The sequence below is a fragment of the Arvicanthis niloticus genome, chromosome 10 (genome assembly GCF_011762505.2).
Source record: "Arvicanthis niloticus isolate mArvNil1 chromosome 10, mArvNil1.pat.X, whole genome shotgun sequence".
NCBI lineage: Eukaryota > Metazoa > Chordata > Mammalia > Rodentia > Muridae > Arvicanthis > Arvicanthis niloticus.
Genome location: NC_047667.1, coordinates 39,137,942 through 39,158,471, shown reverse-complemented (window position 1 = coordinate 39,158,471; position 20,530 = coordinate 39,137,942). Strand labels below are relative to the sequence as shown.

Sequence of the window (20,530 nt, the reverse complement as noted above, 5' to 3'; positions counted from 1 at the left end):
GGCTTAATGAGGATTGCCAGGTCACTTTAGAAGCACCGGCACCCACTGTGTGCTGCAGCTAGCTGGGAGTGAGGCCTGCATCTACTATACACCCTCAGAAACTGGCTGCCATGAGTATTCCATTTTTAGTCATTGTTATTAGTTCTTTTTAATTACTAAAGCAGAGGATGTTTCTCCTTGTGTGCTTTTGCCTTGTATTTTGTTTTGAATGAGTTTTCACCCTCTGCTTTACCTCTCTTTAGGGTCCTCTCTCACACGTCTTCATTTAAAAGGAAAGTATGCATTTTTCTTACAGTTTCCATAGATTTCACATTAAATCCTTTGGTTATTTTTGCCAGTGTGAAGTTTTTTCCCTTTTTTAATGTGTGAATTTGAATATGTGCAGATACAAAGGTAAGAATGTGTTTGTCTGTTTGTCTGTTTGTCTGTCTGTGCACACATAGGCACGCACGCACCAAAAGACGTCATCCTGGGTGTCATCCTCAGGAGTACCTCTCCTTCCATTGAAGCAAAGTCTCTGACTGGCCTGGAGCTCACTAGTTACTGTGCACTGACTGGCCAGTGACTCCTCCTGTCTCCACCATGCCCAGCTGTGTGTGCACTTTGGGGCAGGGGTGCACTATGTGCGTATGCATGTGGAGGCTTGGAGGTGACATCAATGACTTCCTCAGACATTTTCTACCTCATTTATTGAGACAGGGTCTCTCTGTATCTGGAGTGTTCCCAGTTGGCTAATCTGGCTAGCAAGCTTGCTTCAGACACCCAGTACCTGCTCCTGACCGCTGAGATCACAAGTGGCCATTAGCCCCTCCCAGCTTTTTAAGTGAGTTCTAGACTTCTAAACTCTGGCCTCACCCTCACCCCTAATACCAGTTTCTACATGGATTCTGGAAACTGAAATTCATGTCCTTTTGGTTGCAAAACAGGCTTTACAGACTGAGCTATGTGATGTTGATTTTATATTTGTTTTTACTTGTTCTTTACATGTTCAAATACACACACACATAGAGTGTTACGTTCTGGTAAAAATTTTAAGACTTAAGACACTGTTAAATACTTAATTTCCATGTAGCTTACTCTGTAGTTCTGGGATATGGCATTCAGTATTTGAGAGGGGTTCTGGACATTTGCCTTTTTTTTTTTTTTTTTTTTTTTTTTTTTTTTTTTTTTTTTTTTTTTTGGATGTGTCTTTTAAAAGAAGGAGCAGGAAAGAGGAAGAGGAAAGGGGGAAGAGGAGGAGAAGGAGATTGATTGATTCATTGATTGATTCAGAATCAAAGGAGTGTTGAGACAGAAGCAGGTTAGTCTCAGGAAATGGAGCCAAGGTTGCCATCAGTCTGCAGAGGCGTCCACTGAGTCCAGAGGCCAAGGACATGCCTTCTCTGGGGGTTACAGGAATGCAGGATTTAGCTGTCCTGTTCTAAAATGATTTGCCATTTGGTCTTTTGTTTGTTTGTTTTGTTTTGTTTTTCGGTGCACGGGGCAGCACATACCAGGTAGACATTTTATCACTAAGCTGTACCCTCCTTTCTTTGTTGTTTATATGTTTGTTTGGGTGCAGGGTTTTGATAAGTTGCCAAAGTTAACCTTCAACTTGGAAACCTCCTGCCTCAGCCTCCCAAGTAGATAAATATTACAGGTCTGTGCCACCAGACCCAGCTTTTCCTGTAATTTGAATCTATACCAAAGTGGCCTATGGCTCTTTCAAATAATCTCCCTCCTGGTCATCATCATTCAAAGTTTCCTTTCTTGCAATGTGCTGGGGTCTCCAGGGAAACTTCCGATGGGTTGTTCCCACAAGGCTGGGATCCTGACTGACAGTTCCCAGCTCCAGTTGCATCTCGGGGTCTTTACAGAGGCTTTTGTTTGGGGTCCCTTTATGGAGGTTGGAGGGGCATACTTCAGGTAAGAGACCTACTGTGCATCACTCAGCCTCCTCCCTCCTGCTTCCTGACTCCTGACAGCTGAATGTTTCATGATTCTGGTTTTTAGCAGTTCTTTAACTTTTTAAATGAGACATGAATTTCTGTTAGCAAAAGCAGGCTCTCTGGCCTGCCCAGGGCTACCTATATACAATGGGGGTTCCCACAGGGTATGGAGACTGGATTCCCTCAGCAGTTCTCTGGGTCACTGAGGACTGTATGTCATGTACTACCTCTTAGCTGCAATATGTTCTGATTTCAGAAGTCTTTGCTACCTAAATATTTGATCCTCTGAGCTGTGGTCAGGTGATAAGAAAAATGAAACGGACTGGAATTTGAATTTTCTTATCAAGTCATTACAGCCTCACAGAAAAGGCGAAGATTAGTGCCAGGATCTTGGGCTTCTCTGAGATTTATTCACAAGCCACAAGGCTCCACTCCTACCCTACTGGGCTGATATGAATAATAAATGAAATGATGTCTGCAGAGAAACTCATGGGGTTGTTTTCCTCCTTCCTGTAGCAATTACAAAAATTTAGGGGAACAGATTCTCTGGATATGAAGGTTTCAGGATCTTGGTTTTACAGAGGGTTTATTCAGATTCATTCCTCAGAGGATATCATAGAGGGTCTTTGTGTGTTAGCAGTAACCTTGGAGGGTCTGAAGTGGTCCTTTGGGTTATTTGGTTGTTTTATTTTTGGTTTTGTTTTGTTTTGTTTTGTTTTGTTTTTTTGTTTTGTTTTGTTTTTGAGGATGTGTGTTTTCACCATGTGCTCTAGGAGGCCAGAAGGATGTCAAGACTCCAAGATCTGAAGTTACAGACATTTGAGAGCTGCCATGTGGACACTGGAAATTGAACCCAGGTCCTCTGCAACAGCGGCAGTGCACTTAACCACTGAGCCATCTCTCTAGCCCCGAGTCCTTTAGTAGTTTTATAATCTTATAGCTCTTTTGTATGGCTAAAAACACTGTTATCAATAAGTACAAAAGATTTCGTGTGTGTGTGTGTGTGTGTGTGTGTGTGTGTACATACATGTGTATATGTGTATATACATGAGTACTAGCTGCCAAGTTCTTCCTCACATCAGAGGAGGGGCCCTCTCCACCTCACATGAGCTACCTAAACCTTTGCTTAGATGTGAGGCTTTATTTTCACACAAGGTGGAGAGGAACTTTATTTTTTACCATAGACCTTGTATGCATGTACAAGAATTGGGGTTCAGATCTGCCTGGGAGCTCTCTGGCACCTGTCAGATCACACCTTATAACCACAGCCCTCAGTCACAAGGGTGTTTTTCGTCCTTACTGGGAGCCTGAACAAACCCAATGTTTATACTAACAGTGAGAACAGAAGTGGCAACGGCTAACTGTATTGATTACCTGACAGAATGATGTATTTTTCTATACATAACCCTGATCACAGTACTATTAGATAGAGATCATGGCTGTGCCCAAGAAACCAAAGCCTATTATTTTGCCCAGCTTCCATTAGCGAGTCTACTCTGAGCCTCCTCAGTTCAAGCCACATGGAGAGCATCATTTGATGTTTGTGACCCTCTGCTGCTAGGTTTGTATGTATCCTGTATTCCATGCTGGAAAATAAATCCCCAGTGGTCAAGAACGTTGAGGGTCTCCTTTACAGCTCTGATTGGGAGAATAGCTCCTACCAGGTCTGGGCCAACGTGAGGGATGATGCCAACCTGAGCCATGTCACCGGGAAGGCTGTCGTGGGGTGACTGCTACCAACATTCTCTTCCTGGGAACATTGATTGTTCATTTTTTCCTTCCACTTGAGGTTTTATGCCACAAGTGAATGAAACCTCAAGTTGACCCTAGACTTAGACATTCTGCAAAGCATGGAGGAAGACAAAGAGAGGGTTATCATTCCTGCTTCTGTGGGTCCCAGTGTTTCCCTGTATGGCAGCGTGTGTTTGTTCATTTGTTTTGTTTATGCATATGAAACATACTTGTATACATGTACCCACACACTATGAAGAAATGATCTACCAGTCACAATTTAGACACTATTAATACTAACTTTGAACAGCCATGTCAGATAGCTGCCATCATTTTTATTTTACCAGTGAAAAAAGTGAGACTTAAAAGAGTTAACTTGAACAAGGTACCAAGAATCAGCAAGAAAGACAGTCAGGGTTAACAGTCAGACATGAGACTGAAAATTCGTTATAGTGGCACTTAGCATTACAGAAGTGTGACATATTCGCAATGTGCAGCTATAGAACAAACATTTAAACATGTTATATATTTGATGAATAATTACATTTTTAAAAAATTAAGTATTGGTGTACTTAAGAATGGATTCCAATTGTTTAGAAAATTCTGGGTTTTTTTGAAAAAAAATTATTGAATATGCTGGAAGGAACCATGGGCTAAGGGGTTAGAAAAGTACCTCTAGGAATCAAAAATTATAGGGTTTTTTTACTGTAATAAAATATGATTTATAATATTACAGATTCAGCCTGAAATCAAAGGAGTATATACACAGTAAACAAAGAATTGTTTACTGCCAACACTTCATGCACATCAACTACAGAAATGAAATAGAATAAACAAAACTAAAATAAACAACAAAAGATGCATTGAAGTTGCATGAAATAAATGAATTATAAAATAGTTAACAAGAAAATAGCTTGGGATGATGGCTTATCTAAGATAAACTACCAAAGCATATAGTGTCATACACAATTTTCAGTTATATTGCTTGAGGTTCTTATTTTTATGTTACTGAGCCAAAAGATCTGTTTTTAAGGGAGAATTTGTCCCCACATTTAGAGCATCTAGCTTGTACTTGAAAAGAAAAATCCGTGACGGGTACAAACCAAATAATCCGACTTGACCTTTCACAAAAGCCGCTTCTGTGACATTGTGCTGACACAGAAATAGAGTTTTGTCTTGTGCTGTCTGAGGAGACTTACCCTGAGGAACTTACATACTTTGATCAGGACAGCCCAGCCAGGTCAGATAGGAACCTCAGTCTTGGTCCCAGCTGTGTCTTCACAGTGGAGAGGGGATAGAAGATGCTCAAAAGCAGCCGTTCCCTCCTGTCCTTAGCCTGCCGAGAACCTGTTTGCTGGCAGGCTCATCAAAGGTCCTGTCTTTGTAGTCATTCATGAGGACCAGGCACAGCCCCAGATCTGTCACATGTGTTCATAAAATCCTTATTTGCTGTTCATCTAAACCATTTTAGAGTAAATTAAACACTCAGGCACCCCTGGATTACACACCCTCCTCCTGTGACATTTTAAAATCTGAGCGTGGGGAGGGAGCTGCAGAATGTGAAGGGAGGCTTCCGGCTGAGAGAGAAAACTCCTGGCTGCATCAACACTTTGACTTTCTTGGTGTAAGCTGTATGTCATACATTCCTGTAATATAAGTTGAGATAAATTGTTACTGGCATTTTTAAAAAGCTTATTATGGGCTTGGTCTATCATGCCTTGAAGTAAATAGAGCTTAAAAATCAGACTGTGTCTGCGCATGCACCATGGGTGCGTGCCTGCGTGCCTGCGTGCATGCTCCTTGTGTGCGTTCCTGTGCGAGTTGCATCAGTCTGTACCCAATGGTCATTCATTGATGAATACTCGATTCTATTACAAAGCAGACTTAAGTCAGAAGGTAATGAACCAGCAATAACTATTCCAGACCCTGGTTTAACTTGTTTATTAATGTGACCTTTGCTTTTTTTTCTTCCCAGGGTCGGGATTACTGTTCTGAAGAAGAGGATATCACATAGCATCGATTCTCCCAGTCAGACCAGGAGCTACTACTGTGTAAATAGGTTACACCCCAGTTGAAACCTTTGCCAAGGTCGGTTCTCTTCACTGAACAGCACTATAGCAAATGAAGACTGTTCCATATCCTATGCCCTATTAAATTACAGTGTTTCTTAATGAACCTGCAAAGGAATATCGCTAAACACAAACACACACACACATACAAAAAAAAAAAAAACTGTTCTGGAACTTTCTTTGTTGCTGCTAGTTAAAACTTGTTGCAACTTTTCACTCCTCTCGTGTCCAAGTATGCAGCAAAATTCTGCAGTTCACCGTAAAGATGCTATTGGTTTCACGATGCTCTCTAGCCTGTTTTCTCTATGATGGGGTAGAGGTGAACTCTGATACAGATGTCAGTTCTAGCCTGGTTCTGCTTTGATACCAAGCATCCCCTTCCCTCCTTCTCTTTATCCATCTCTTTCGAGTGGTCCAGAGATGGCCTGAGCCTTGCTTCTCACTGATAACGTGGGCCTTTGGACATGGGATGGTGGCCATGGGTGAGCCTAGTTTCTCTGTTCAAAAGTAGAATTGATTGAAAGCATGTTGTGACCTGACTCCCAGAAGTGACAAAGGAACGAGCGAGCGAGCGAGCTGTAGGTTGTTCCACTTACTAGGACTCTTAGTGCAGGATTAAGCTTGTAGCATTGGCTTTTGCTCAGATGCAAATGGAAGTGTGACCACGTGACCACAATCATTTCCAACCCCTCCCTCCTCACTTTTTTTTTCTAAGAAATAAACATTTTGCTGTTTTTATGTATCCTTGTCTTCTCCCATTCATCCAGTTCAGCATTTTAAGATGACCCTAGGTGTGGAAGCTAAGTCCTCCTTCACAGTGACACTGATGATTGGCCTAAATGGCTCCCCACCCTTCTGGTGACATCTACCATGGTTTGGAAGGGCTGTGAGTGGTCAGAGGAGATGAGGGGACAAACCCCGTGACTTCTTTGAGGGCTGGAAACCACCGTTAACCTTTCACTCTGTGCTATTAAAACACACTGTTTTCTGATTTCCCCCTTCAATATGTTATGTGAGTCTTGCCCCTTCATTTGTTTCTGTTTCCAGCTCTGGTAGTGTGGCTAAAATATGTCTGCCTACTAGAAAACATAGGACATTCACACTGGTGGTGTTACTTGGAGATGTGAAAGCCAAAAGCCCCTGGTGGTGGGGAGTGTTGACTCTGTGTTCAGTAGAGTTTATTTTTCCATACTATATGAAGAGAGCGATCTCTTCTCAAAGACAGAAGTAATATTTTTAACAAATATTGTCACAAGTAAATAGCAATCAAAAGGAGAAAAATAACTTTTGTATTTTTTTAATCGTGTTTGATAGCTTTGATGAGGGTTCTCTTTGTTACTTTCAGGGGAGGGCACCCTATTAAATGCCACGTCAGCAGTCCAGGGTTGGGCTTGTCCTACACACACACACACACACACACACACACACACACACACACACACTGAGAGGAATGCTGTGTTTTTCTCTCTGAGGGTTGTGAATTTCAAGGGTCTCACTATCAGCTGCTTGCCACCTTGAAAGGTGGAATAGTTACAAGAGAGACAGTTAAGATGTTTCTAATTGTCTGCCACAGACTAGGATAGGAAGCTAAATTCGTTCTTACCAAAATGAGCCTTGACTTTCAAAGCTGTCCACAAAATGGCAAGATTCTTCATCTCCTGTCAGACCCAAGGCAGCAAAAGGGAGGGGGGGAAATGCAGCCGAGTGCTATAGGAAACGGACTCGGGTGTTAGCAACAAAATCCCATAATTCGTGCACCCGGCAGCAGCTATTTTGGGGATCAGCTGTGGCTGTTACATAAATAGAGTTTCAGCCAAAAGCTAAGGCTTTTTATCCAGCTTCAAGCAGAAAAATGCAGGGAGAGCCGGGCAGTCTAGGGTTTTAAGTTCCCTCCCCCTTGTATGTTTTTTTGGCCAAAGGACGAAAATAGTTTTCCTCAACTGTAAATGAACTGCTAAACCCCACCTCAACCCTGTTCACTAGAGACTTTGTTCACTGTTCTCTGGATGGCCTTTTCTGGGATCTCATGTTCTTATCAAGCAAGAATGAAGTGAATGTTCACGTCTTCCATTTGATTCCTCTACTTGGTGTCTAAGACAGTGTCTTCTCAAAAGACCAACTCCCTGTACCTGAAGATGAGACACCCATGTCCTTTTCCTCAGCCACAGTTAGCATTTTGGATGTCACTCATGTCTCCTGGGAACCTCATTTTTGAGTGTTAATGAACCCCTAAGTGCTGTTTAGGAAACAGCGGTTTTCCACGGTTCTCTCTCCCATGTTTCACGAGGATACCTTGCTGTACAAAAGCGATTCTGTCTTCAGACTCGTGTTTGGTTACCTCCAGAAATAGGTCCAAGAAATGGGATGGTTGACTGGGTTGGCATGAAATGCTTGACTGTGCTAGCAACACTCAAAACTGTCTGTTTTCCATTTGTTGGTTTGAATCATAAAATTGTCAAGTGATTTGTGTTTGTACTTTATTTTTCTATATCTTCTGGAAGGATCTAAATTAAAAATATGTGCACCTCCCCCATACCAGAACATTAAGCAGATTGTCTCAGGTATAGTGAAAAGAATTACCCAGTAGAGACGGTGGAACATCTTGCTAGTTGTCCTGTCTGTAGGTCTTGGGAGTTGGGAGGAGGGAGGAAGGGAGGAAAATGGCCTGGAGAAACCAGGAAATAAATGGTGAAAAATGGACAGAGGCTATTGGTAGAGCTTCTAGTGGCTGTGAGCTTCGGCAGTTGGTCTCGTGGCCAGTGGGTGGAGTGGGCCTGCTCGTGACATGTGTAGTTGGATTGCGCACGGCTCATGTCCTCCATGTTGTAGAGTTGTAAAGGTTCAGCAGTGTGTGCGCGGCTTTCTTTTGCTTGGCAGAGATTCAGGACCATGGAGTACTGCTCTCATAATTGAATACGTGTTTCTTACTGGCAGACAAACTCAAAAGAGACTTTTTACCTCTACGAGGCCTCCTAGCCCCAGGCTTAAGCAGGAGCATAGAGTGACATTATGGTCTATTTAGGAACAAAGACGCTACAAAGTCCAGTAATGAGAAAACTAGGTCAGCCCCGAGAAACAGCCACACAGTGGCAGGTCTCTCCCTGTCTGCTGGGCCCAGCGTCTGAAGCTGGCCTTTGATGACTCAAGTAAGAAATACGTGCCCCAGGAATAGCCTTGGTTCTCAGCTCCCAGGCGCCTGCCTGTTCCTGCACTCCAGAGTTGCTCTGTGTCTTGGGTGTTCCCAGGCATGAAAGTGGCCATGCCAGAGAGATGACAGCCCAGCTTCACACTTGACCCAGTTGATGCCTCCAACCTTAAGTTATAACTTCATCCTCCATACAACTCCACCACCTCATTTTTTTTCTCTCCGAGCGGAAGTTCTATAACCCTGTTGAAACAGATTACACCACCCCTGCGTTTCACCGCAGTTGCCTACAGTGCAGTTTGGTGTAGTGATAAGTCCTGTTTAGATTCTGGGTGAGAATTTAAAAGTTGCCCCATCTCTACTGGTCCTAAGAAAAGAAACTTCATTAAACATGTTTGTTTTGTAGTAAGAGAGAAGAGCACCTTCTTAATGTGGGAAAAATAGGAAGAATACAGACTGTTTTCATTATAAAAGACAAAACAACTGGTATTGAAATTCTCTCCCTTAAGCAGGGGATGGGGCAGTATCACACTCTTCCTTCCTGGCTTTTTCCACCAGAAAGCTATCTCTGAGCTATATTTCTTTTTACCGCTTTAGAAATTAATCTTTTTGTTAAGTTGCTTATAACTCCAGTAGAAAAATAAGGCATGGTTGGTGGGTAGGGACTGTGTATTTAAAAAGACATAATGAAATGGTAGTCAGAAGCAGGGGCTTCAAGATGTCATGGTTGGATTGGCAGTCCCCAGGGTCCCCTGCAGAGCTCTGTGAGCCCTCTACAGATGCTCGGGATACACCGTTGGAATTCCTTGAATGAGGTCTGTGGACCTCCTTTTGCAGACAGATGGATGGATGATTCTTCTATCTGTGAGGAAGGCACCTTGATTTCCACAGTCACCTTTTCTATTATAATATCTTCAAGAAAAATAAAAATAAAAAACCCTTACAAGTCTGTGGGAGAAAGTATACCCTTATGACAAAGCCTAGGAGCTTGGTGATGCTGAGGTTTTCAGGTTTGTCGTATCTGAGATCTGATTTCATCTTGAGTGGGAAGAGGAAAAGGAACCCTGATAGTTTGTTATTTATGTCCAATCTGTGCCCGATGTTGCCGACAACATTCCATCCTTATCTCTTGCGTTCCTCAAAATAGTCCCTTCACCCCCACGTTCTAAGCAGTGTGTCTTACAGTTGAATTCATCTGTCCGACAAAAACGCATGTGTTGAAAGAGATTCGGGTACATTACTATCTAGATTATTATTACTACACTGTGAAGAAAAAGCTTTTAGGAGCTGTCCACCTTCTTCAGTCTCTCTTTGGCTCGGTTACCAGCTTACTCTCCTCATGGGGTGTCTTAGCTGGCCCTCCTTGATCCTATAAACTGCACAAGAACCTGAAGAAGCCAATGGTGACAAAGAACTCTGGGGCTCAGAGGGGTAAGGCTTTGGGTGGGGAGAGGGAGTCAGTGTTGGTCACATCCTTTCAGCTTCTGAGAAAAGAGGTAACCTGTCCCACTTTTTTTTTTTTTTTTTTAAATCATGCTCATTCCCCTAAGCTTGTTTCTTCAGAGGCTTATCTTTGGTAGGTTGAGAGCCTCCTCACCTTTGCAGAGAGATCTCAAAAGACTGAGGAGATAATGCCTGGACCACTGGCTTGGATGGAGATACTTTGGTGGGCTGCAGTGGGATGTTTCTCTTTGACTGCTGGATTGGGAGTCTGTATTTTCCAGGCCAGTTTAAGTACCAGACCTAGATGTGACTCTCAAGGTCTTAAACGGTTTTCTTCAGATAGTCATGTGATGACCTAGAGAGAGTCACTCTCATCCAAGGTTAGGCCAGCAGCTCAGGAACGCCACAGAGTTCATCTCCTTGCTTCATAAAATGCATGGGGCAAAAGATGATTCATCTCTACAGCAGCTGGTAAAGGTGCTACCTGGAGGGGCCCACGGTCACCCTCGTTCACTCACCTTGGAACATTCAAAAGACTCTCCTTGCCCAAGTTCCTTGTGACAAAGACCTCGAGATCCTGATTGCTTCTAAGCTAGCAACCTGCACTTTCCCTCAGGACAATCTGGGAATGGCTCTTATATCTTGGAAGCCAGAGGAATTTCTTAAAGTCAGGACAGTCCCACCACGCCCAAGTCTTCTGTATAACATTGTCTCTTTTGCCTTGGTCCATTCTTCTTCCCTTACCAAGGATTATTTTTAGACCAAGTCTTTGGGTTTGACTGAATAAGATCTAAAGTTTAAAAAAAAAAAAAAAAAAAAAAAAAAAAAAGCATAAACTTAGCCAAAACTGCCTTTCAGGCCTACTACAGGGTTGAAAGTTAGACCTCAGGGGCCTACTTGGCTCAGATCCAGGAGTCAAAAAATAAAATAAAAGCTTGGCATTTCAGTCCAGACCTTCAGGGTCTCTTCTCCTTTGACAAGTGAGCAAGGGAAGCTTTGCAGGAGATCCCAAGCCAGATTTTTTTTTTCCATCCAAAGAAAGATGTAAATTCATAAAAATGACTGTTTTCCTGGATCAGACCCAGGCAGTTGCCATATTAGGACTTTAAATTTGGATCTATTTTTTGAACACATACACAAAGATAGATAAAGAAAACATAAATACTTAATCATAGACAGGCTGAGGGTGGGGGAAGCTGTCTTTTGCCATTCTGTAATCACTGCAATAATGTCTGGGGGATATCCACATAACTGTAAGGAAGCGTGTACAGCAAAACCCCATGGCTGCTCTCGCATGCGTCATAATCAAATCCAGTGGAGCACCGAGGTCTGTGCGTGGGCTCTCACCTTGTGCCCTTCTGTGCCTGCGCCTGTTTGTGTGTGCTTCCTCTGGGCCTCTGGGTAGGCATTTTGGCTCATACTCTTTCCCAGCTCACAGTGGGACCAAAGACACATGCCAGGTCCAGCCACCGCATTGCTCATCATTCCCACTCATCACGTGGCCTTGACGGTGACATTGCAGCCACTCCCACCAGGACACTCTGTTACCAACCTGGGGAGTTTAAGAGTGCCTTTCCTCAGGTTGTCCTAGGTGTAGCTATTCCTGGTAGGCTCAAGGCCCTGAGCCAATGGGCAAGCAATATAAAGGTGAACCAGTTTCTCCCCTCCTATCACAAGAGGGAAACAATCCGGAAGAGCCACCTTCGAGAAATCACAGGATCCTATGGGATCAGATTGCAGTGGTAGCCAGCCAGCTTCAGGCATAGAAGCTTCCAGAAAACAATGAGAACAAAATCTATCCTTGTCTGGGCACAGAAGGAAAGCTATCAGAGGAGTCTTCTATGCTGAGAGGACAGCATGAGACTTAGCATAGACGGAGAGGGCGATGGGGCCTTCACGCCATTAGGCCTTCACAGGAAAAGGGGTGGAGCTTACAGTAGCAGAGAGAAGCTTAAAGGATGAGAACAAGATGGCGAACCAGGCTCTGGAGCTCGCTGTGGATTGGTGGAGTCTGGAGGAGAGTTTCTGATAGGCCTCTTGCAAATTCCACTCGGCGTTGTCCCTGAGAGCTAGACATGATCCGGTTAGGGGTTGCCTTCCTCTGGAAATGCACAGCTGCTGACTGAAAAGATTTATGCCCACCCATCCTTTCTCCCGTTTCCAACTTCTCTTCCTGCCTCCAAAACCTGTTGGAGTTTAAGGGCTTTACCCTGGACTGGATCTCGTTTGGAGATTCGTGGGAGAGAGGGCTGCATCATCCTGACCTGTCTTTAGAGAGATGATGGCTAAAAATACCTCTTGGGACCAGGTTGGCCAGACCCAGAGATGAGGGTGTACCCTAAAGTAAATATTCAGGAAGCAGTGAGGGGCTTCCTTAGTGTGTGGTTCTAACCAAACTCTTAGCCTTTGCATGACCTTTCCCTGGATTAGGTCACGAGAGCTGACCAAGAGAAGGCAGCCAGGTCTCTGCTAGGTCCCAAGTGTATACCTGAGTCTTGCCAAGGAAAGAGGAGCTGGGGAGCTTGGGGGCCGGGAGCTTTTTGTTGTTTTGTTTTCTAATCATAAAGTTGTGAGCAGATGCAGACTGTGCACAGTGGCTGAGGACTTTTTGGGACTGTCGGTGCCGGAGTGAGGCAAGGAAAACTGGGAAAGCAGAATCTGGCCATGAAACCACTTCGCAGTGCCTTTTAGGTTTTCCCAAAGAACCTATTCAGTTCACAGCACTGGGCGCTCTCTCTCTCTCTCTCTCAAAAAAGAAAAAGTTCTAGGTAGAAGAAACAGAATTGGATCCATCAGAATTACTAGCAATAAGTCAGCTAGACCAGAAAACTGAGCAGAGTCTCACATGGGATGAGGCTGGAGGCTGAGGGCAGCGTTCCTAGCGACGAGGCCCTGCTCCTCTGCGTGGGGATTCCAGGCAGCCCTCCCTTGCTGCACTTGGTGCTTGCAGCTTCAAGCTGCTTGCCCCTGCCCTCCTGTGTGCAACCAGACACACCTAACATCCACACCCCCTTTCTAGGCTGGAGGAAAGATAGATATGGGGAGGGGGCTTAAAATGTCTACTCTTTTCCCAGCTAAATCTCTGACTCCTCACCCAAGGATTTCTGGTTCTGCGTCGTGTGGTTCCTTCTGTTGTAGCCCACACGCCTAACTGTGGTGTGCATTGCTGCTGCTGCTGGAAGCCGGTGGAGCATGTGGTCTCTTGCTAGCCCTCTTGAAAATTAGGGCGCCCTCTTGTCATTTTTTGCCTTTCCTCCAGCCTGGCTCCTTCCCCACTCATCTGTCTCGACGCCTCCACGCCAGTTGTCTAAGGCTACATAATGGCTCCTCCCACAGGTGTCGGTGGGGTTTTTTTAGGGAGATTGCCTTGTTTCGAGGGAAAGCTACTAGGGAAACAATCAACTTCAACCTGGTTTTTGCCCTTCTAAGCACCTGAAAAATCAGCTTGGGGTGGGGCAGGGAACGTGGAGGGCTGTGCTGCCGGCACGTGGACCTCTGCAGCAGTCAGTGCCCGTTTCCATCCCATGTGGTGACCCCAAAACCTTTGTGAGGTACAGCCTCCTGTACAATAATCCGTTATAGCATGCTTCCATGTACTCCTATAGTAATAGACATAGAAGAAAAGGGCACAATTTTAAAACAATAATACATAAAACACTATAAAGGTGTGATTTCCTCTCTGAGCTAAGTGTGACCGTGGGTAACTCCTGGTATGTTGGATACCCACTTGAACAACCACTACTCTGGCGCAGATCAGAATACGGCAGTGGCATCCCAAACCACTGTCTGGCACTCAGCCTGCGGAAGGAAAAAGTCACAAAGCAATCCCCAAGAGCTCTGAGCCTGAGAAGTCTGAGGCAAACAGACTCACACCGCATAAATTTAAGTAACTGAGAACCCTGACAGGAGAGCTGTTTCTAGACAGTAGTGGCTACCGGTGCTAAGAACAGGCACACTGTACAGAGCCGGGCATTGTTCACTATCCCTCCCTGGGTTTCCAGAAAAGGACATTGTCAATACCCCAACACTCTCCTGAATGGCATTCTTTGAACCCTCAAAGTGATTAGGCCATACCAATCCCATGGCACCAGTGGACTGTGGCTTGAATATTATTTTTGATTTGACTATCAAAATGTTCTGATGATTCTGTTCCATTTTGAAAAGGGTCTGAGAAAGTATACGAGTCTAATTATATATACATATTTATACATGTGTATTTTTGTTTATTGTTACATTTTGACATTGGACTTTCTATTAAATAATTTTTAACAGTTGTCCTGGCTCTGTTCTTTCTTACTACCTGGGTCTGGGTTGAAAGAGTAGAAATGTCCGTGTGAGACTTTGTTGGCAATCCTTGCCTTCTTTTTCTCTCTTCCTAACTCCACTTCTGTGAGGTTGTCTTCTTTCCTGTTTTCCACAGGACACATACTTGATCATATACCCAGTTGGAAGCCCCCAACTTTCTTGCCATCTCCAGACTTCCAGACTTGCCCATCCACTTCAGAACATTCACAAATCCACAGACCTGATTTAAAAAAAAAAAAAAAAAAAAATGCACACCTGGGAAGAATACAAAATCATGCCTCAGGCTTTATCACTTGTGTGCTCCCCCAAGACACACGCACGAACACACACTACCTGTGAGACCTTGGAAAAATTACTTAACCTTTTTGTGCTTAACAAAAAAAAAAACAATAGTTTCCTCATAAATTTGGCTGGAGGCAGTCCTTACAAACCACCTAACAAAAAGCCATCTGTTTCCCAAAGACGTATTTATTTGTTCTAGTCACTCCACCAGCTGACACATGTTACGTGTTCACTGTACACTAAGCTCTGGAGTCACCCAAGGAGAGAGTCTGGGGTTTGAAGACGTATGGAGTTTGCCACTGTAAAGTCAAACATGACTGAAGACGGGGACAGAATAAGTGAGTATTACATGCTGGCTTTAAAGTCTCCATAGCACCTGCTGTCCCTCCACCTCTGACAAGCACTGCTCTGATCTGTTGGCCCAGCAACCTTTGTTCATAGAAGCTGTATCTTCATGCTTTCCTGAAGGTATGGTGGCAAGAGAAAGGGTCAGCTATAGAGGGGAAAGGAATTAGCAACCACCACTGCCCTCCCTCACCCTCGGCATTTTCCACCAAACCATAAAGTTGGAAGTTCAAATTCTGCTGAGTTTTGTGAGTTGTCAAACAAGACCAAAGCTTGAGCCCAGAGTGGTCCTGAGTCCCAGCTGGCTCTTTCCGAAACAAACATGTCTCTTCCAGCACAGAACCACTTAGAATCACAAAGACCACTCCCTCCCCACCGAGCAGAAGTCTGTGTAATTCTGTTCCTGCCCAGGTTTTCCTAAGAGTTAAGTGTACAGGGTGAACAGCCTCCAGACACACACACACACACACACACACACACACACACACACACACACACACCCCTGGAGCAGACAGTAGGTCAGGTAGCTTTCCTAATCTCAGCTTCATATCGTGTTTATAACCTTTCCCTGTAGTTTCTCAATGTAGGTGACAGACCCCTGAAGTCCCATAACTTCAGCAACCTGAGAAAAGAACTGGACCTTCCTTGAGCAATGTTTGAGATCAAATTCTGATCAGGACTTTTGCCTTGGATGAGACTTTGATCCAGTCTTTGGGATCTGGTGGGCAGTTGGCCCTAAAACCTCTCATTCACCTGCATCTCCAACCACAGCTAAAAGACCACCCAGAACCTCAGGCACAGATTTGCCCATGACTGCTTTCCATAATGGCAGAAGCCCTCAGAGAAGGACAGGGCCTGAACTTTCCAATATACAGCCAGGTAAAATGGACTATGTCATGAGGCCTACCACAAACAGGTGAGACAGTCACCAAGAGGGCTTGAAAATATGCACAGGGGTTGGGCAGAGCCATAGATGATAGACAGATGGATATGGATATGGATATTGGTCATCCCATCTAACTCCTCAAAATCTCTGATCTACAGGAATGGTGAGTGAGGGCCCAAGTGTGAGAACCAGAGTGTGTAGGTGAGAAGACACTGAGGCAGAAGTTTAGCATCTGGGGAACAGAGAGAACAGCCAGTCTGTGGAGGCAGGAATTCTAAATGACTTAGTGAGTTACTGAGTGCTTCCAAACACCAGAGGAGAAATGCCGGCCAGTAGTAGCTCTCCTTCCAAACATGTGTGACCCCAGGTTTTCAGGGTTCAGACAAGTGCTACCAGTAGGTAAGGGGGTTGGGAATCTGCCACCTCAAACACAATTAATTAAGCAAATATGTCACTTTGGCAAAGCTTACTCAGTCCGTGAACATATGGGTCTCCACCATGCCTGTATGTTAGGCTAACCAGGGACCTCTCCTTACTACCAGTGTCCAGACCTCAGGCTAAGTCAGGCAGCATTCCCTAGGCAGTAGAGCGAATCTGGGATTTTCAAGTATCTTCCTGAACAGCTGTGAGGTGAGGGACCGGAGAGGATCTGTGTATGCATCTCTTTAGCCATTGGACTAGACACTAGCAAGCAGCTCAACAGAAGGGCCCATCCTTAGGGAGCTTAGAGGACACTAACAGGCTGCTAAACATGTTCCAGAGGAAACTACCCAGGAGCAATCTCTTAAGGACAGAGCAAAGATAAATAGGCCTTGGATAGAGAGCACCCGGTGCCGATCACAGAAGCAAAGAGGGAGCTTATCGTAAGGTCAGTATGAGACTAGACCTCCAGGTTATCTCCTTTCTAGGTATGATGTTGTTCATGCCGTTGCAAAGGAAGAGGCTTTTGTGACTACCCAATGACAGAAAGCCTGTTTCCTCTCCTGGCAACTGTTGTACAGGACAGCACTCGACTAGCTGACGTCATGCAATATAGCCTAAACCTGCTCCATCCCCGCATCGACCCAGCTAGCCCTGCTATGACAAGCCTAACAGTGAGGCTTGAATTCAACCCAGAAAGCAAGACTCTTCACATTCTGCTGTCGGCAAACCACAAAAAGCAAAAATCCCCACTCCCAGAAAAGCCTCCATGTGAAGAAGGACCGTGGGTTTCGGGGGACTGAGGTGGGATAAAAAACCTCAGACTCCCTGCCCAGTCTCCTCAGCTGACTGAACAGAAAAGTAGGGCTTGAGCATCCAGTGCCTTTGGGGGAAAGAGCCTGTGTTACTAATACTGTGACTGCATTTGGTTGAGTTCCTGGCAGAGGTAAGTTCCCTCAACATCTTGGTAAGTATGGGAATTGCCTGCTGCTGTATGACCCAAAACAGGGCAGCTGGGCTCGTGGCTAGAATGTCAAGCACTTGCTCCAATTGTTAGCAGAGGTCAGGCCTTTTGTATGCTCAGCACTGGGCCGAGTCTGATGCTGGCTTCTGCAGCTTCCTGTCCGATTGAGGACTGAGAGCCTTGCATGCAACAGCATAGTCTCCAGTAACCTGCAGCTGTAAAGATTCACCTTTCTCCTCCAGGGGTGAGGGGCAGCTGGGAACTGGGGGTGTGGGGTGTTGGACACTGGCTGATCCCTCAAAGTCTAGTGTCAGTGGAGGTCTTCAGGGGATACTTATCCATCACAGACCCAGGCTGGAACCCACAGGGATGCCAGAGCTCCGTGATCAGACTGGAATACAGATGGGGTTTTAGATTTAAAGTCACGGTTGGGTAATGTGTGAGGAGCAGGACACGTGAAAGGAATCCTTTTCCCAAGCTCCGTCGTGCTAGGAGTGAAGCTGAAGTCACTAACAAGGCCTTGTCTGATTTTAGTTCCCACCCCTTACTCACAGGCTTTGTCCCAAGAAACAATAGGAGAAACCTGACGTCAACTCTTCCCAAAGCCTTCTTTATCCTTGAAACGATGGGTCTGGCCTTCCTGACTGGTGTCTCAGGCCTTTCAGAGGACACTGCGGAGGGCTACGGAGGTCACCTCAAATATCTCTCCCCACTCCCCAAACACAACTGGAAGGGAAGAGCTTTAAGGAACCTCCAAAATGTAAATATGCAAATAAGGGTTGGAAAGAAGGCTAAAGCATCCTCGGTCGGTCGGTCGGTAACATGGTCTCCGGGCTTTCCTGATGTCCATAGCAGTAGCTTGAACACGGGCAGACTCCACATCACACAGGCTATCCTCTGACCAATCCTTGTGAGCTCATAGAATTCACCTAATAATTCTTAGTGACTGGGAGGGGGCCAGTGAGTGGGATGCAAAGTGAATAAGAAAAAAGTAGTAGTAGTAATAATAATAATAATTAATAAAATACTTAAGTGCTTGCCGAAAGAAAGAAAGAAAGAAAGAAAGAAAGAAAGAAAGAAAGAAAGAAAGGAAGGAAGGAAGGAAGGAAGGAAGGAAGGACTACAGACTCTTTGTTTTATAGTTAAAGAAACTAAGCCTCCAAAAGATTAATTTGTCTGAGGTCACGCAGCAGTAAGTTGGTAGAAGCACAGGACCAACTCAGGCTGGTCCTCCTCAGAGGCCTGGCTTATCACCATTCGGCTCTAGTACCCTTTGTGTTTACACCTCAGGATGGCATGTCGTTGGCATCACTGTGGCCCCAGTCTTTGTTGGAGCCACACAGAACCTCCTCATCTGCCTTTCTTCCAGGATACTCTGCCTGAATCCCACTAGCAACCCTCTGCTTGTAGAGCCGCACTGCCTTAAGGCACAGGTATGGAACTACCTACTTTTCTACCCACTGGCCAGTTTGACCCTCAAACAGCCCTTCTCACAACGGCTGCTGACTACTAATACCTGGCTCTCCCTCCTTGCCTTTTTTCTTTCCTCGATGCTTTCCCGAGCTGGTGGCTCTCTTCTCAACCTTTAGGCTCATGAGCTAAATGAGGGAGAAACTGTAGCGATCTGTGAGCGTCATCTAGTATCTCAGGCGTTGGACAGAGTTCTCCCCAAACCATTCCTGGGAACTTCTATTGCCTGCCATAACAAAGCCACTGTCAATCCACTGGACCCTATCTGCCCAAAGTCTCCAGTAGCACCCAACAGCACATGATCCCTTCTAAACAAGAAACTCGTGTGATTTTGTACTCGCCAGATGCATTACTGTACTAAGGGACACTGAAGAATGGCACCCACTCCCCACAGGACCATCTCTGCCAGACTCGTCTCCAGTGCTCCATTCTTACTGCTCCATTGGTTGTGACAGGCAGCTTCTGAGAGCACGTGACAACTAGTAGCCAATCAATGCTCCCCACACCTTGCAAACTGATGTATTTCTTGAGGCAGAGAAGAGGGAGAGGCCAACTGGGAAGATAACGTCTGTGCATCAGTGGCGGTAGGCCGCCAGCGTTTAAGAGCAAGAGGCCTCTGTCTCCTGTGTACTCTGTAGTTTCCAGGCTGCTGGGTGGTTGTTTTCCCTCCAAAGCCCTTCCTCTTACCAGTGGGCTGTGGTCTGGGGAATGTTTTGACTGGAAACATTCAGGTCCTTGGTGGTATTTGGAGTTGTGAGACCCTTCTGTGCTAAAAGAAGAAGAAAATGAATGGTCTATTTCGAGCCTGCTAACAATCCACAGACAGCAGCTCTGTAGCTGAAATGCTGGCTTTCTGAAAGACGCCCCAGGGGAGCTGGCCATGTGGCAATCATGGCCTCAGCTCTGGTTAGTCCAGCTGGAGGACGCTGCCCTAATGGTGGCGTCGGCTTTCTCTCCACCCCTTCTCAACCTCCTCCCAGAAAGCTCTGTCCTGGAGCCTGTGGTGTTCTTTCAAGGTGAGGTAGACTGCTTCTAAACCAGAAACTCCGCACAGGGAAGGGTACCTGTTTGAGAAAGCCGGCAGCCTGTTTTGCCTGGGTGTGAGTGCTTCAGTTTGACTTCCCCATCACAGACATGTGCTCACCTGTGGAAGAACCTTAGCTTGCCCCTCAGAACAAGATGGGGGCCCCTGGAGCCTGGCATGGCGTGCCTGTCTGGGGTTTCCATCATGAGAAAACGGTGTTTGCTTTTGAATCCTGAGATCCAAAGAGACCGACAGCCATGGGGTTCTAAATGTTCAGTCTATTTAAAACCCGACCAGTTGACTGAAATAACAAAGCTTGTTTCTAAGATTAATAACTAGGAGTAAGAGTCCAGAAACAGACCCACCCATTCATGATCAATTGCTTCCAAACAAAGGTGTCACAGTAATTCATTCCGGGAAAACGTTGCGTTTTGTTTTTTGTTTGTTTGGAGACAAAGTAATCATTGTTTCTGAGTGACCAGGAAACTCACTAATAGCATGCGTGGGCTGCCCTCCAA

General features: G+C 45.2%; 1 protein-coding gene and 1 long non-coding RNA gene across 4 annotated transcripts in view; one reads left to right on the top strand and one right to left on the bottom strand.

Moving 5' to 3' along the window:
- Window positions 1-13,059, top strand: part of C10H1orf21 (chromosome 10 C1orf21 homolog) — a 208,590-nt gene extending 195,531 nt beyond the window's left edge. For all 3 annotated transcript variants that reach the window (XM_034512847.2, XM_076941336.1, XM_076941335.1), the window contains exon 6: window positions 5,635-13,059. In XM_034512847.2, coding sequence (XP_034368738.1) covers window positions 5,635-5,673 — 39 coding nt within the window. In that variant the 3' untranslated portion in view covers window positions 5,674-13,059. The remainder of the gene's footprint in view (window positions 1-5,634) is intronic.
- Window positions 13,060-14,545: 1,486 nt separating this feature from the next.
- On the bottom strand, window positions 14,546-20,299 carry LOC143443690 (uncharacterized). Its single transcript, XR_013112872.1, has 3 exons — window positions 20,133-20,299; window positions 19,676-19,757; window positions 14,546-14,841 (listed from the first exon to the last, which is right to left on the bottom strand). It is a non-coding gene; the product is annotated as an uncharacterized LOC143443690 (long non-coding RNA).
- Between the last annotated feature and the right edge of the window lie 231 nt (window positions 20,300-20,530).